The sequence below is a fragment of the Felis catus genome, chromosome B3 (assembly GCF_018350175.1).
Source record: "Felis catus isolate Fca126 chromosome B3, F.catus_Fca126_mat1.0, whole genome shotgun sequence".
Lineage (NCBI taxonomy): Eukaryota > Metazoa > Chordata > Mammalia > Carnivora > Felidae > Felis > Felis catus.
The window spans coordinates 115,633,135-115,650,774 of record NC_058373.1 but is presented as its reverse complement, the minus strand read 5'-3'; the positions used below and the strand labels follow the sequence as shown (position 1 = coordinate 115,650,774).

General features: G+C 47.8%; 1 protein-coding gene across 7 annotated transcripts in view; it reads left to right on the top strand.

Moving 5' to 3' along the window:
* SLC8A3 (solute carrier family 8 member A3) overlaps positions 1-17,640 on the top strand; it is a 146,853-nt gene that overhangs the window by 15,867 nt on the left and 113,346 nt on the right. For all 7 annotated transcript variants that reach the window (XM_045060130.1, XM_011283305.4, XM_011283308.4 and 4 more), the window contains exon 2: positions 5,098-6,943. In XM_045060130.1, coding sequence (XP_044916065.1) covers positions 5,160-6,943 — 1,784 coding nt within the window. In that variant the 5' untranslated portion in view covers positions 5,098-5,159. The remainder of the gene's footprint in view (positions 1-5,097; positions 6,944-17,640) is intronic.

The following is a 17,640-nucleotide window of genomic DNA, read 5'->3' as shown; positions in this document are numbered from 1 at the left end:
CCTTCCTTCCTTCCTTCCTTCCTCACTTCTTTCTTTCTTTCTTTCTTTCTTTCTTTCTTTCTTTCTTTCTTTCTTTCTTTCTTTCTTTCTTTCTTTCTTTCTTTCTTTCTTTCTTTCTCTTCCTTCTTCTTTTTGACCACAGCTCACTCAGGCTTGAAGACTCATTTCAAGGATCACTTCCTTCAGAATGCCTCCCTGAATCCCCAAGCTGGCTCAGTGCCTTCCTCATGTTCCCACAGCATCCTGCCTGCGCCTTCACTTATCACAGTAAAAATGCCTATTTGCGCAGCTGTCCGGGCCTGCTGGATTGTACCTTTGAGGGCAAAGCCTGTGTGTTACTTTTCATTTTGCCCATTGGCATCTGGTAGAGTCCTGACAGATCATAGGCGTTGGCTAATTTTGTCACACTGAACCGAAGGGGAAGAGAGTATTCAGGTGGGAGACTGCCTCAGCCAGCCAGGGCGCACCAGTGAGCCTGGGGACTAGGTAGCTCTGCCACATGGTTGGTCTCCCCCATCAGGGTCCATGGGTCAGTCATATTGCTTCGAAGTCCACAGAAAACTGGACGCTGAGAGGCACTTGGGTGGCTCAGTCGGTTCAGCGTCTGACTTCGGCTCAGGTCATGATCTCACCGTTTGTGAGTTTGAGCCCCGCGTCGGGCTCTGTGCTGACAGCTCAGAGGCCTGGAGCCTGCTTCGGATTCTGTGGCTCCCTCTCTCTCTTCCCCTCCCCCACTTTCACTCTGTCTCTCTCTCTCTCTCTCAACAATAAATACAATATTAAAAAAATTAAAAAAAAAGAAAAGTGGAAGCTGATGGGGCCATGGACATTCTACAACAAAGTGGGACATCTTAGCAAAATGGAGTGGTTAAAAACATAAATTTTATGTCATCTGTGTGTGAGTTCTGGCTTTTCTATTTCCTTGCTTTATACTTTGAGTAAATGACTTAATTAAGGCTTAGTTTCCCAAAATATAAAGCAGGGATAAAAATAGTACTAATCTCATAGGATTGCTCTGAAGATCAAGTGAGGAAGTAAGTACTGGGCATTATGCACATGAGAAGCACTTAGATGTGTTAGTTACTGTTATTAACATCTTCACTATTTGGGGAGGTGTTGGGGCTCCCAAACGGAGTCAGATACCTGAGTATACGTACTTTAGGGCTGATTAAGAGCCTTCTGGAACCACAGGAGATATTTGGTTCTCTAAGGAGCTGGGGTGGGTCCCCAGTAGGTCGGGAGCTGCCTCAGTTGTGTCTGGGGCTGGGGTAACAGTACACACACAAAAATGACTATTGGCTGTGTCTGTCCACCGTGTCCACTGTCCTCCTGACATCTCGGGCAGAAACCATTTCCTGGCAGGGCCGGAAGGAACAACTGGGAATTCACAGATCATTTTCCACCGTCAATTCCAAGAACTTGGTGCAGGCATTTACTAGCTACCTTCCTGCCTTGTTTTCTTTCATCTTTGCCTTCAGTTTATTTGTTTCTCAGGGAACAGTCTTTCTTTCTTTCTTTCTTTCTTTCTTTCTTTTTCTTTCTTTCTTTCTTTCTTTCTTTCTTATTATTTTTTTGGTAATGTTTATTTATTTTTGAGAGAGAGAGAGAGAGACAGAGAGACAGAGTATGAGCAGGGGAGGGGCAGAGAGAGAGGAAGACACAGAATCCGAAGCAGGCTCCAGGCTCCGAGCTGTCAGCACAGAGCCCGACATGGGGCTCGAACCCACGAACGGCGAGCTCATGACCCGAGACAAAGTTGGACCCTTAACCGACTGAGCCCCCCAGGGGCCCCCAGGGAACAGTCTTTCTAGAGTGGCCCCTCATTCTGACCACATGACAGCGTATTCTCCAGAAAACCAGTGGTCGCAGGTGGTTTGCAAGACCTAGGAGAGCGAAGACCATGATCCTTATCCCCCTGCCGGGTAGGAGAAGAGGAAGCCCTGTCCCCCGTTAATCAGGAAAACTCTACTACCTAAGTGTCCCATGTCCTTTGGCTTCAGAAAGCCAGCCCTCTTCCCTAACCTGTGGATAGCCCACCTCCTTCAGGTTGGCTGGCCCACGCAGCTGCCTCCTCCGGTCACCATGTTGGCTTCTGATCAAAGAGCTGCTCCAGCTGTGCCCACCTTCTGTCTCCTACTGCATGGGGCTTATCAGAATCCGCAAAATGGAGGGTTTTCAGAGGTCAAGGCAAAGTGCCAAGATCCTTCTCTGTCCACGTTTCTCCAGGGTGGGGGGATCTGTGTTCATCGCAGATTTTGAGAGACTTTTCGACCTTTGAATACGGATACGGAACACCTTCAGCTGCCCCACTCTTCCATTGTCATCCTCATATCCTCTTTTCTGAGGGCGGTCAGAGCCCCACACACCTGCTGTGATGACCCCAAGTACCTGGGCCGTGGGGAATGTGGGCCTCAGCACTTGGCTGCCATTCTGGGGAATATGAAACCAAGTTAATCCATGGAGCGCTTTGGAAGGGAGGCCTTCATGATTACAGTATGCACCAAGGTGTAGTGTGTCCTGAAGGGAATTTCTCTTTGAGTACAATTTAAAGAGGTCACACGTAGCCTCTAAAATCCAGTCAGGATATGTCTATGAGATCTCCATATTGTTTTCTAAAGCAAATGGCTATAATCCAGGTCATAAAATGGCTTTAAAGAAGGCTGATGTCTGAGAGTATTAGTCTGCTCAGGCAGCCATAACAAAACACCACAGATTGGGTGGCTTACACAATAGAAGTCCCATTTCCTCGCAGTTCTGGAGGCTAGAATGTCCAAGATCGAGGCGCTGGCCATTTCATTTTCTGGAGAGAGCTCTCTTCCTGGCTTGCCCGTGCCACTTTCTGGCTATGTGGTGGGGAGAGAGCGCTTTCTCTCTTCCTCTTCCTCTTCTTATAAAGCCATCAATCCTATCAGAGTAGGACCCACCCTTATAACCGCACTTAACTTTAATTACCTCCTAAAAGCTCCGCCTCCCAGTACAGTCACACTGGGGCCTAGGGGCTCATCATATGAATGGCGGGGTCTGGGGGACACAGTTCAGTCCATAGCACTGAGGACGCTTCCTTAGTGGCTATATTTGTTTATTCCAAAAACATACAGCTGCTGAGAACGCACTAATTGACTACTTAGGACACCACGATAAACAGAATAGACGCAGTCTTTCTGCCTTGATTTTATTCACAGTGTAATGGATGAGTTAGACATTCATTATATAACCCCACAAATAAACATGTAATTTCAGAGTTTCATAAGTGCCGTGAAGGAAAAGGAGGGTGTGATGAGAAGACATAACAGGGAAAGTTGACCGTCTTTAGGAGTGAGAGTAATTTTTTCTGAGACCGTGATATTAAGCTAAGATCTAAAGCCTTGTTAAGAGTAGGGGTACCAAGAAGAAATAGTCATTTCAGGCGTGCGTGGATGATGTCGTGTGTGCAAAGGTCTTGAGGTGGAAAATAACTTGGTGCCATCCCGGGCCAGACATGAAGTCCATTGCTACTGAAATGCAGTAAGAGGGAGTGTGGCAGAAGATAAAGGGGGAGACTTCGTAGGTCATGGTAAAGAATCTTGAAACTGATGAGAACAGATAGTACACTTGATCTTAGCCAAAAGTCCGAGAAGTGATGGTAAAGAACCTTTATATTAAGGATAAGCAGAAACTACGGAAGCGCTTCACGTAGGGATGTGACAGTGTAGGTTTGGAGTTTTTAGAAAAGGCGACTGTTGCTGTCTGAGAAAATGGAGTGGAGAGTTCGGTCAGGAGGTCACTGCAGTAGATTCGTGAGGTGAGGAGTAATGGTGGCTGTGATGGTTTTGGTAGAGGTGGGGGGAGAGTCTAGGCTTCGGTGCTGGGTGCACAAGGGACAGGAGCAAGGGGGAAGGCCTGCAGACACATACCCATTGTCTGGCATGAGTAACAGGGTGGATGGAGGTGCCATATTCTGAGATGGGAAACAGTGGAGAAAGGGGGACAGATGTGGAGGACAGGACTTTGAATCCTTTAAGGTACTGTACAGACGCAAATCAGCATTCTTCTGTTACTAAAGGTATCCCGCATGGGTGCAGCAGAGGTGGAAAAATGGGCAAATAGCTTTTTTCCTTTTTTTTTTTTAGAGCTATCACATGGATATTTGCATTCTCCTTGCGTCTGAATGAGGCAATGAGTGGAAAGATGAATCCGTAGTTTCTGTTGAGTTTCTTCTCATTCTCCTGAATTCGTGTTCCGCTCTTACTGGTCTGAGGCCGGCGGATGAGGCTGCATTTCACCCCCAAATCGTGTCTGCGATTTAAAAAAAAAAGTATTTGAGAGCCACTTGTACGTTTCAGTCATGGTGATCTCTATCACTCGGCCCTTCCAGTGTTTGGGTGTGGAGTTTGAGTGGCTGACTGATTTCATCTTCCTGTAACTGGATGCCTCAGCTGTTTCGTAAGCAAGTTTTCATAAGAGCTGCTGGGTATTGGGGCTTGAGCACAGCTTTCAGGGCCCCCGTTTAGCTATACTGCAGGTAGCATTCGCCACCTGATCAACCCTCTTGATTCCCCAAGCAATGTCAGAATTACGGCTTGCCTGTAGAAGTTTTGCATTTGGGGAAGGAAGTTTTCCCAGGTGGGCTCAATTGCACAAAGGGCAACGTATTTTATTTTGGGGGAGTCATCCGTGAAAAAAGTTCGGTGTATACCCTGGCGCACGTATGCCATGCAGAATTCTTGAGTGTGGAAATGGTAGGGGTGAAGAAGCCTGGAAACAGTGTAAGTGGGGATGAAGATTCAGGTCATGCTTGGCCTATTTTCGGTTGATTCTTAACTCTCACAGATAACAGTGGGGCCTGAGACAGGACTAGAAGGGTATCACTTATGTTTCCATTACCAGTATTCCCAGCTATTTTAAGCCATTCTTCAACTGAGTCTCCACCAGATGGTCCTGTGGACAGAGCAGCTATTCGTGCTTCCCATTGACATCTTTTTTTCCAAGTGAGAGACTGCCCCATATGTTAGTGCAATATGTCGCTCAAGGTGAAACGTCGGTTTGTATTGGTGGGAACCCGCCATTTGCTGTCCCCCTTTTCCTCATGCCTTTTCCTGCCTCTCTGGTCTCTCCTAGGTCTCTGGCCCATCGGGAGGACCATTGGTGCTGCAGTGGAAGCCAGCGGCTAAGTCTTGTGTATGGCGTGGTTAAGGTTACAGCCTCTCACCTCTGCCTTCCTCCATTTTGGGCTGATTACTTTTGTGCTCTTCCTGAATGGTCTCCGGGCGGAGGCTGGTGGCTCAGGGGATGTGCCCAGCACAGGACAGAACAATGAGTCCTGCTCAGAGTCCTCAGACTGCAAGGAGGGTGTCATCCTACCAATCTGGTACCCGGAGAACCCTTCCCTTGGGGACAAGATTGCCAGGGTCATTGTCTATTTTGTGGCCCTGATCTACATGTTCCTTGGGGTGTCCATCATTGCTGACCGCTTCATGGCATCTATTGAAGTCATCACTTCTCAAGAGAGAGAGGTGACCGTCAAAAAGCCCAATGGAGAGACCAGCACGACAACAATTCGGGTCTGGAATGAAACTGTCTCCAACCTGACCCTCATGGCCCTGGGTTCCTCTGCTCCGGAGATCCTTCTGTCTTTAATTGAGGTGTGTGGTCATGGCTTCATCGCTGGGGATCTGGGACCTTCTACCATCGTAGGTAGTGCAGCTTTTAACATGTTCATCATCATTGGAATCTGCGTCTCCGTGATCCCTGACGGAGAGACTCGTAAGATCAAGCACCTCCGGGTCTTCCTCATCACTGCTGCCTGGAGTATCTTTGCCTACATCTGGCTCTATATGATCCTGGCAGTCTTCTCTCCTGGTGTGGTTCAGGTTTGGGAAGGCCTTCTCACTCTCTTCTTCTTTCCAGTGTGTGTCCTTCTGGCCTGGGTGGCAGACAGGCGACTGCTCTTCTACAAATACATGCACAAAAAGTACCGCACCGATAAACACCGAGGGGTTATCATAGAGACAGAGGGTAACCACCCCAAGGGCATTGAGATGGATGGGAAAATGATGAATTCCCACTTCCTGGATGGGAACCTGGTGCCCCTGGAGGGGAAGGAAGTGGATGAGTCCCGCAGGGAGATGATCCGGATTCTAAAGGATCTGAAGCAAAAACACCCAGAGAAGGACTTAGATCAGCTGGTAGAGATGGCCAATTACTATGCTCTTTCCCATCAACAGAAGAGCCGTGCCTTCTACCGGATCCAAGCGACCCGTATGATGACCGGCGCAGGCAATATTCTGAAGAAGCATGCAGCAGAACAAGCCAAAAAGGCCTCCAGCATAAGCGAGGTGCACACCAATGAGCCCGAGGACTTCGTCTCAAAGGTCTTCTTTGACCCATGCTCTTACCAGTGCCTGGAGAACTGCGGGGCTGTACTCCTGACAGTGGTGAGGAAAGGGGGGGACATGTCCAAGACCGTGTACGTGGACTACAAAACAGAGGATGGTTCTGCCAATGCAGGGGCTGACTACGAGTTCACGGAGGGCACTGTGGTTCTGAAGCCAGGAGAGACCCAGAAGGAGTTCTCTGTGGGCATCATTGATGATGACATTTTTGAGGAGGATGAACACTTCTTCGTGCGGTTGAGCAACGTCCGGATGGAGGAGGAGCAACCAGAGGAAGGGATTCCTCCAATAGTACTCAATAGTCTGCCGTTGCCTCGGGCCATCCTGGCGTCCCCTTACGTGGCCACAGTCACCATCTTGGATGATGATCACGCAGGCATCTTCACTTTTGAGTGTGACACTATTCGTGTCAGTGAGAGTATTGGTGTCCTGGAAGTCAAGGTTCTGCGGACATCAGGTGCCCGGGGCACGGTAATCGTCCCCTTTAGGACAGTAGAGGGGACAGCCAAGGGTGGTGGTGAGGATTTTGAAGACGTGTACGGGGAGCTGGAGTTCAAGAATGACGAAACTGTGTAAGTAACCTTTCCATATTCTCTCCGCCCCCCCTCCATCCCTTGTCATCTCCTCTGTCGTTAAAACTCTTCCTCGCGGCGCGTTAACGTCAGACTTGGGTTCCAGCACAGGTGCGCAGGATCGGCAGGCACTCCTGGCTGGTTCCACTTCCAAACCTTCCTTCGGTTTTCTCCCCTTACAGTGTTTCTGGGCAGGGAATCCTGTGGCAGGACCTAAGGACACAGAACATTCCTCAGGGGAACTCAGAATCATGGCTGGTGGAGGTGTGGGGTGACAGAAGTTTTGATGTCCGATTTTGGAGAGTTCTCGTGACTAAGCAGGAGCTGGGAGACCCGTGGGGTCTCTCCTTCCTCCTCCTCTCCTCATGCCGAAGGCTTGTAGGAACCTCGAGGCTGTTCCTTTCCATTCTGAGGTGGCGCCAGCTCAGTCGGGGGCATCCTCAGGGAGGCAAGTGCCGTTGGCTCCCCCCCGCCCCCCACCCGGGACCACACTGCAGTTGTCTTGTATAGCCAGATTCCAGGCGTCTCTCCTTCAATTTGGAAATTGCTGAGGTGGTTGAAATTTGGCAATCACCGTACATGCCCGTAGGCTATTTTATGGTGTGAGGCCGGCCCAGTCTAGGTGAGATGAGTCAATACAGCTTGGGTATTGGAGGTGTCTTGCAGAAGCAGAGTTCCCAGGGCAGTGGCTGCCTGCCTTTAGTCACAGGTGTGAGCTCCAAGATCTGACTGAACAACATAGGGAAGCCCCTCTTAGGAACTATGAGAGAAAATACATCCTCAGTGTGGTCGTCTCCCTTCGTAGTTTAGAATGCTCCTGGAACTCTTCTCTGGTTAGTGAAGGTCCACTGAGTCCTTCAGACACCGTGGTTATTGCACTTCTGTTACCTCGATCACTATAAGGGCTCTCCCCATTGAACCTTCTGGTGCTGGGTATTCCGTTTTTGTTTCTGTTTTCTCAGATGGGTAGCTCTGAAGAAGCAACAGAATGACTTTCCCCAGGATTTGCAGGGTGGCCGAAAAGGTGGGGGTGGTAAGGGGTAAACTTGCCTCTGAATTCTTGCTCATGTCCACAAACAATAAGCAGAAACAGGAGGCGTGAAGGACAAAAGGGGCATTGAGGAAGGGGAGGGGGATGTCAGACTGCTCCGAGACCCTGCTAAAAACACCTTGAGTGGGAAATGAAAACACATAGTTTGTAAGAAGGTGAAGGAAGGACGGCACAGAGAAGGGAGCCCATAGAACCGAAGGAGAGGTGTCACGGAAGTGCTTCCTCCCAGGCCCAGTCATGCGACAGGGCTCAAAAGGGGTTGGATCCTGCTGATAGCGGACCAGCCATCCGGGGACTCTGTTCTTGTCCTCCCTCAATTCCTTCCTACTAATGTGACTTTGGGCGAGACGTTTAGTTTCGGCTCTAGAACTGCACTGTCTCATCTGCAAAGTGAGAACAATGGTCGTTTTCCTTGCCTGGAGGCAGGGTCGGATCTTTTTGCAGCTCCTGCCAGCCCCAGGATTTTCGGAACCGTAGACACGGGCACTCAAATTAGGTCCTGTTTGCACTAGCCAAAGATGGAACAGGGGATATCGTCTCCCACAATGAAATAGGCATTGACAAATTGATTTATTAGAGCTCTGTTTAGTCATTTTGCTGGGAGGGATAATCATTCGTTAGCCTAAGTAAAAACCTGTGCTTCTAGAGAATACTGTCCATTTATATGTGCTCTGGAGAGAGTGTTTGTACATACAAATGAAGGACAGGCTCTCGCTGGGAAGACAGACTCCACGCAACTTCACGTGCTTACGGCGGTGTCAGTATATAAGAGGTTTTGGTCGGGCACTTGGTGATCTCGAGACCACAGCGTTGGCCATGATTTGACGGACTAGTGATTTCTCCAGTTCAGTGCCTATCTACCAAAGGCACTGAAGAGTAATTTTTGACAGATCAGAGGCTTGGCTCCCGGTTTCTTTGTCCCATTAAGAATCAGTTGTGCACTTTGGATCTCTGAGTATGACTAACCCTTCCTCAAATCTTTTTGTGTTTTCAGCTTGAATAATATCCTGGTGTAAATGGACCTCATGAGTGATCACTTCTGTTATCGGTTCTACATGTATATCAGCCTCCACACATTTCCGATTCTGGTCCAGGTATTCCAGGATTTCGTGAACAAGCTTTGTCACCGCCGTCTCTTCCTCCCCATTAGTTTTTAGACTTTGGTAGACTTTGGGCTACCTTTCTGGTTTTCTTCCTTGCGGAAGGATGAGTTTGTAACCTGCTAGTCTGTCTTCACATCGTAGCCCTACCCTTGATCCTGTAGATTGTAATTTTACAAATAGTGGCAGTATGATGTAGCAGAAAAACCATGGGCTCTATGTACTTTGGGTGAAGATTCTGGCTCTAGTTCTGATGGAACCAGGTATTTGGGGGACATTTTATTAATTTGTGAGATTATTTCCTCATTGGTAAAAAAGGGATAATAATGTTTCTCTTGGAGGGCTGTTATGATTCAAAATACCGTATGCAGTGTTGTCTGTATATGCTAAGTGCTCAGTAAATGAGGCCATTAATAACAGTCTCAGTGAATGAACAGTATTCTTCAGAAGACGCTGTTGAGGTGATCGGGCTTCTTGAATCTCTACGTAACCCTAGTTAATCAACATGTTAGTTTTTTGGTTATTGTGAAGATTCCTAATCTAAACTCCCAAAATATTAGAGCCAGAAAGGACCTTAGAATATCTTCTAGAGTAATGTTTCTCGGATTTTAACGTGCTTCTGAACCACCCAGGAACCTTGCAGATTACGATTCAAAAGGTCGAGAGTAGAGTTTGAGATCCCGTGTTTCTAATAAGCTCCTGATGCTGTTGGTCCCAACTTAGAGTTGAAAGGCGTTAGAGCTCTTAGCCAAACCATGAGACCCAGGAAGCAAAGTGGCTTTTCAGATGACCTGCTTAATTGAATCAAGAAGGCTTGCTTTCCAGTTTCAGCTTGCAACTCCAACTTAGCTAGAACCCAGCTCCTACCCTGAGACCTTGCTAATTGCAATGCCAATCTGGAAACTGAAATTGAAACCCTCAGGGTACCTAGACAGAAGCTGTGCGATGCCTGGAGCAGTTCCGCCTTCCAATCCTTCCCTCTCTGTGCAGCTTTCTTTGCCTACCCAGCTCCGGAGCACCGTCGATCTTGCCCTCATTACACTCTTCCAAAAACCTATTCAGGTTGAAGCCAGGCCTGTGCCCTATCAATGCTATTGGGTGATGAATTCACTCGTGTGGTTTTATTTTATGCTTTACTTCTTCATTGATGTCCTTAGCACCACGGTAGGATAGACAACCATGAACTTTGAAGTCTGACAAACAGAAGTGAATCCGTCACCAGTTGTGTAGCTTTGAACAAGTCATTTCACCTGGCCAAGCCCCAGATATTTTGTTGGGATGACAGGAATTGTAGTATCTATCCTGCAGGGGGGTGATAAGTACGATATACAAATACGCAGAAGATGCACCTGCAGCACGGTGCCTGCTCAGAAAAGGTGCTCGGTCATTCAACAAACATTTATTAAATGTCTGCCACATGCTAGATACATTACAAGGTACTGGAGATAAATAAGTGAGTAGGACAAGCTGGCATTTCAGCTCTCAAGAATCTTCTCCGGTGAAGAGGGTACTAGGCATATAGACAAATCAAAACACATGGGAGAAGTGCTGTGGTTGAGATAAGCTCAGTAAAAGAGAATTGAAAGCTCTTTGCCGTGTGTGTGACACCACTCAAGTTTCGAAAGCAGCCTTCACCAAGGATGTAGTAGTGAAGCAGATGAAGCGGGGGGGTGGGTACGTGACGACCTTAAACCCACCTCACAATAAACTCTCGACAGTTGCGAGGGATCCGATTGACATCTTCATGATCTAGAAGAATCCCCACCTTTGTGGCTACCCCTAAAGCACATCCTTAGAATTATGGCCTTTGAGCCTACTGCAGACAATAACAAAACCTCGTGGAGATATATATGCGTGCTGCTGGCACATTAATCTCACTCACTAAACAGTGTGCCTGCACCTGTATCCCAGGCTCACAGCACGCTTCTGCAAAATAATAGAATACTGCAGCTCATAGACCTTTGGGGTCTCTGAGAATAGTCAGAGTCCCTGACGTCAGACAGGCAAATGTCAAGACCTCCTGTAATTAAATGGCATAGGCCTCCTTCAAAGAAGAATGGAGTATTAGCTGTGCCACGTAGTTTCCAACAAAATTAGAATGTAAAAGCCAGAAAGCACCTGACCTCCCACTTACAAATTATGAAGCTGAGATTCGGAGAGGGGAAGTGACTTGTCTAATATCACACAGCTAGATAGGATAGAAAGTTAAGAGTTGGCAAGGACGTTGTAGACACTACTGATTTAATGTCTCTCCCTCCCAGTTTGGACTTTCTTGTTTTTATCCATCAGAACAATGTTAACTTTGGAAAGTGTATAGAAATTCTTGGGTGAAAGGTGCTCTGGGAAGTACAAATCCAACAGTATTATGTGACTAATATCTTAACTGGGAATAATAACGTATTATGGGCTATTTTTAATCTCTTGGTTCACCTTGAGACTGTTCAGGAAGAAAACTATTGGGCCCAACGGCGGGGGAAAAACCATCTTAGTGATTTACTGAGAAAAGGTGACAAGCATAGCTGGGACATCTTTTAGGCAATGCTGGTAAATTGCAGACAAGACCTTGTTCCATGAAATAATGACTTTTTTTTTTCTTTCAAAATGATGCAGGCCATTCCCTTCCAGAGGTGCTTTCTCTATAAAGTTTCAACCTCAGGGAATCTTTCCATCAAACTCTGGACTGCTCCAGGACACAGTCCGCCCCTCCTACACTTTAACTAAAACATACTAGGCTTTTTCCTTGTTCTTTGGTGTTAGCATAGACTCTTCCCGTGCCAGCAAGGGAGATTATTTGCCCGGAGAATGCCCTTCCTGTGCTTGAGAAAAGTCACAAGCTGCAAACTTTGTGAGGGTGGGATCAGGTGACATCCCTTCCCCTCTCTTTTCTTCTGCCTTCAGTGCCGGACTTCCAGTAAGGAGATCTCTCTCCAGCTTTAGGGAAACAGTCGGTCACCAGGACCCGTGGCTTTGTGGAACTCACAGCGGAGCTATGTACTTGGCTCCAAGTAGTCCTGGAGAAGGGAATCCGTATCTAAGCCAGTAGTTGAATGGGGTTCTTAACAGTACAATGGACATTTCAAATAGGGTTGTTCAACTACAGCTCTTTTCCTTCTGGGTCCAAAGGAACGATTATAGGTTATGTGGCTATGTGGCTTTCTTCGCAGAAGCTTTGGATGTTGTGCCCAGAAAGGCCCTGATATATATTGTTTCATCTTAATTACTGAAACTGTCAAAGATGATGTCAAAGAAGGGCATATTCCGGTGTGCCTGGGTGGCTCAGTCATCGAGCATCTGACTCTCAGTTTTGGCTCAGGTCATGATTTCACGGTGCATGGGTTCGCTCACAGCTTGGAGCCTGCTTGGGATTCTCTTCCTCCACCCCCCCCCCCCCCGACCTCTCCCCCGCTTGTGCACTATCTCAAAATAAATAAATTAATTAAAAAAAAAAAAAAAAGAAGGACGTATCCCAACTCCAGGATCCACAAAGCACCCAAAGTCTACTTAAACTTTACATGTTTATAAAAATCTCTGGAAGTCCAGAGTTTTCCTGGTTAATTGTTTTGGGGACTCAGGTGCAGGGTCTCCTGGCAACCTTGGATTGGTCAGCATTCCCTGCACCTCACTGGGTCAGAGACCCTATGTAGCAGAGCGTCCTGTGTGGCCACCCCTGCTCTGCTCACATGGGATTGCCCTCTGGTATGAGACAGCTCAGTGCTGCGGGGTTGAGGATACATTAGGTTGGTTTGAGGGGAAAGGAATATTGTGATTCGAGAGGATCACATGACTGGCCAGTCAGGAAATGAAATAGACTTCTCCTCAAAGAAGGCTTCCTTTCTTAGAGAGGAGCTAGTTGGGCTCTGGGCAGTATTAATAAAGGAATACCAGTGAAGGTCCTGCCATCAGCCTTGTTTATTTTGTTTTGGCTTTTCTGGTTCTTAAGGTCAAAGTTTCCTTGTTCATTCACAAGAAAGATAGAAAGGGACAAAGCAAGGTGGGTGAGTGGGCAGGACTTTCTAACTGTCCAGCCTTTCATCGCCTTCCCAGATGTATTATTGTTTTCTTGTTTTTTAAGAGAGAAAGTAGGTACGCCTGTGTGGTTCAGTCTATTAAGCGTCCGACTTCAGCTTAGGTCATGGTCTCATGGTTCGTGAGTTCGAGCCCTGTGTTGGGCTCTGTGCTGACAGCTCAGAGCCTGCTTGGAATTCTCTCTCTCCCTCTCTCTGCTCCTCTTCCACTTGCTCTTTCTCCCTCCCTCTCTCTCTCTCTCTCTCAAGTAAATAAATAAACTTAATAAATAAATAAAATAAAAGAGAAACTAAGCTTCACTTCTAGAAGCAATAGGAAGCCCTGGCCTAGAGCCAGTCGTATATAATTGACAGTTGGAAAGAGAGAACTCCTTGATCTGCAAATAGAGCAAAGTCCTCATATTTAAATTCTTCACAGTCCAGAAACATTTTGCAGGAATCAAATGCTTTGAGAGTTTTACTAAATGACCACAAAGGAAAGCACTAGGTAAACATTCTCAGGTGGCATGGTAGTTATCATTCATAGGAATTATATTCCCATCCCTACCACCTACCAGGTACCCAAGTAGGAAATTACCTGTATACACAGAGAAGAAGGTAAAGTTGAAGGAGGAACTTACTCATTATGGAGAAATTTGTTTTTCTGAAAATGGAGTCACCATGAGGTACGTGTATACATTTGACTTCAGCTACGGATGTGCACCCTCCTGGGCCCCTCTAGCTAACAGTCAGCATGAATGGGCGCAGCCTCCTTAACCTGAGCCTGAGCCCAAGCCGGTCACCACTTGGTGGGGAGGCTCATGAACCAGTTCTTTTTTTTTTTTTTTTTTTTTTTAATTTTTTTTTTTCAACATTTATTTATTTTTGGGACAGAGAGAGACAGAGCATGAACGGGGGAGGGGCAGAGAGAGAGGGAGACACAGAATCGGAAACAGGCTCCAGGCTCCGAGCCATCAGCCCAGAGCCTGACGCGGGGCTCAAACTCACGGACCGTGAGATCGTGACCTGGCTGAAGTCGGACGCTTAACCGACTGCGCCACCCAGGCGCCCCATCATGAACCAGTTCTTTATGACATAGACCATGCCCTGTCTTGGGTCCTTTAGTTGGTGCTTTCAAAACGAGTGACATCTTTTTTTTTTTTTTTAATTTTTTTTTAACGTTTTTTATTTACTTTTGAGACAGGAAGAGACAGAGCATGAACAGGGGAGGGTCAGAGAGAGGGAGACACAGAATCGGAAACAGGCTCCAGGCTCTGAGCTGTCAGCACAGGGCCCGACGTGGGGCTCGAACTCACGGACCGCGAGATCATGACCTGAGCCGAAGTCGGCCGCTTAACCGACTGGGGCCACCCAGGTGCCCCCAAAATGAGTGACATCTTGATAATAACTCAAACTCAGAATGTGAGTGCAGAACGAATTATGGATTACGGATGACTAATACTGCTGCTTTTCCCTCGTCGTCCATCTCTCTCCAGAGCCATTGGCCTTGATCTGTCTACCTTTAGATGTTGTCCTTGTGAATCCCACACGGTTTCTCCTTGTGAACCCCACTGTCGCCGGACCCTCTCTGTCTGAGCTGTGGTCATCTAGGATGTGCTCCGCCACCGTAGCTAGGGCTCACGGCCCTGGCTGCAAATCTTCACGTGTTTGCCTTATTCCCCTGCTCACACCTTACTTCCTGTTGGAATACTTTGTTGTTAATGCTCGCCGTCTCTTCTACACGCCCTGTGGTGCATCATCTCTCTTTTTTTTTTTTTTAATTTTTTTTTTCAACGTTTATTTATTTTTGGGACAGAGAGAGACAGAGCATGAACGGGGGAGGGGCAGAGAGAGAGGGAGACACAGAATCGGAAACAGGCTCCAGGCTCCGAGCCATCAGCCCAGAGCCCGACGCGGGGCTCGAACTCCCGGACTGCGAGATCGTGACCTGGCTGACGTCGGACGCTTAACCGGCTGCGCCACCCAGGCGCCCCACTTCTTCTTTATTCTTATCCCTCACACTGCTGGCGTCTGTACTTGGATTGCCTCGTGTCTACCGTCTGATCTGCGATTTCTTCGAGTGATCAAGAATGAACTGTAGGTATCCCTTACCAAAGCCTGTCATTTGGACAGAGAGAACGGGCTTCACGATAATACCCAGAAGACTGATATCCCCCAGCTAGCAAACCACTCACTGTGGTGCTCTTTTTCCCTTACCCACAAAGTCTTTGCCTTGACTGTATGTTGAGACAGTAGGGTTGAACTGTAAGGATCAGCCTAGACTAGAACTGGTAGCAGAAAGCTGTCAGGCAGGCAGGGGAGCCCTGGGGGGCTACCTTCTCTTTCTGATGCTCTCCCCTCTGGACCACGTGGTCTCTGTCTCCAGGCATCTCCGCTTCTCTCTGTGGCCTTCTCCCGAGCCGCTTCCTAGCTTGCTGTGATAACTCACAGACCAGCCGTCCTGCTTCATGGCTCCTCTCTCCGTGTGGTTCTCGGCTCCTATCTGGAAAGACCTTCTACCTCAGATTCTCAAGAGAGGGAATCGAACGGGTCCATACTTTGCCAGCTTGGCCATGTCAGAGGCCACTGGCCAGATCTGTCTCGGTTGCCCTGAGTCAAGCCAAGCTCTCCTCGCCCCAGCAGTTAATCCGCCACAACCAGACGGCGGAGTGGAAAAACGAAGTTACCGTGCGGATTCCACGGTAAGCTACCCAAGCAGCTGTGTCTCTGAGTGGGGGCAGTGTCACTTCAAAAAACGTCCCAGGTGTGTCAATCATCTGTCACCTCAAAACTGGCACGTAACGAGGTTTGCCGTGCCTCAGAGAGAACGCTGATTTTACCGTGGTCTGGGCTGGGGCGGTAGGCTGGAGAATGGGAGAAATAGCCGCCTCTGGAGGCCCCAGCCGGATCAAATTCACATTGACCGCAGCCTCAGTAGCCAAGAGTAAATTGGCCTCTGCTCGGATCAACAGAAAGCATTCCTAGTGGGTGATGTTCAGTGGCACAAATCTCAAGGCTACCAGGGTCATCCCCCCCTCCCCCCCCCCCATCCTCTTCTGGTCTGTCCTCTCCAGGAGACTAGCGTCAGCAGATGAGCTGCTGTCATTTTCGAGTGTGTTATTTGGGTACTGAGTCACTTTCAAAGCCTCTTCCTGGGTTTGGGTTTCCAGACTGGCTTGTGTTCCAGACCAAGACAGAAAGCTTTCCTACCTCCCGTGCCCGCCAGGGACAGAGTGACAGCCTTTCCTTTGCCACCCCTCCCCTGCCCGACAGCTGGTCAGCTGGACTTAGCCGGAGCCAGCAGGCGCCCCCTCTTTGTGTCTGGAGCTGTAACTGGATGCGTTTCCAGGAACTCCCCGGAAGCCAGAGTATTCCCTCCCATCTCCAGGTGACACGGTGTTTGACTCTGTCAGCTGCCTGTGTTCCTGGGCACCGGGCTGGGGTGTAAGATAGGAGTCCTTTTGTGGCAGCTGCAGTCAGTTCGTAGTGACTGTCCGGGGAGCCATCTTGGAAAGGAGTTTTGAGGCTGTGGCCGGACCCACCTGTGGCTATGAGAAGGGAAGGCCAAATATCTACCACCGCTAGTCCTGGGTGGAGAAATGGAGGGGACTTCACGGGATGAAGAAGCTCGAGAGTCTCCGTTTCAGTGAGTTGCATTAGTGTGAAGTTGCCACTGCCTCTGATAGGGGGCCAGTCCCAAGGAACCGCTCTCTTCTTCATCCTACACAACGCAGAACTTTGTCCTGTTCCCTGGATAGATCCACAAATGCCCATTGGACACATGGAGCAGGTAATTTACTTGTCAGACCATGATCTTTCAGAACCCCTGCTAAGCTAGTGGGTTTCATCAGCTAGACCAGTGGTTCCCTGCCAGCTCCCCATCACAGGCCATTTTAATGATCTGTCCTTCCTCATAGAACCCGTGTTTTAGAAGATTCACTGAGAATTAATTAGATTTTCATTTTTTTCCCCCCTAAAACATAGCAAAAGATAACTCACGTTACTACAATGAGTGAATTTGATTGTAGCCAAAGCAAAGAGAAATGGCATTTTAATGAACCCATGTGGACTGCTGGTAGAAAATACACTTTCTAGTTTGGGGGTCAGGGAGTGAGTAGAATGAACATAGCCAAGGGCTGACTTTCAAAGTAACTGTCTGATGTGAAATGCTCTAAAAATATTAGGCACTAATTGTTTAAAGTTATTTTGATGCAGGTGACCTCATGGGAAGATCAAGGTACTAGAAATATATCAGAATATATCAGACTATAAGGCATAGTATTGGTTACTGAGGCTTTACCGTTCAGACCTGCGGGGAAAAGACTACTATTGTTATTATTTTTCCTACACAATACAACTTGGAATATTTATTTGAAAATATAAAAAAAAAATAAGGATTTTGTAATACTTTAGGGTTAACGTTATCACTTTCTTCAGATTAGGTAACAGAGTCCTAAGAAACATGAAGTAATTTGCCCTAGAACACAGGGATTTAAGGACATATCAAAACCTACATCATCTCGGGGCACCGGGGTGGCTCAG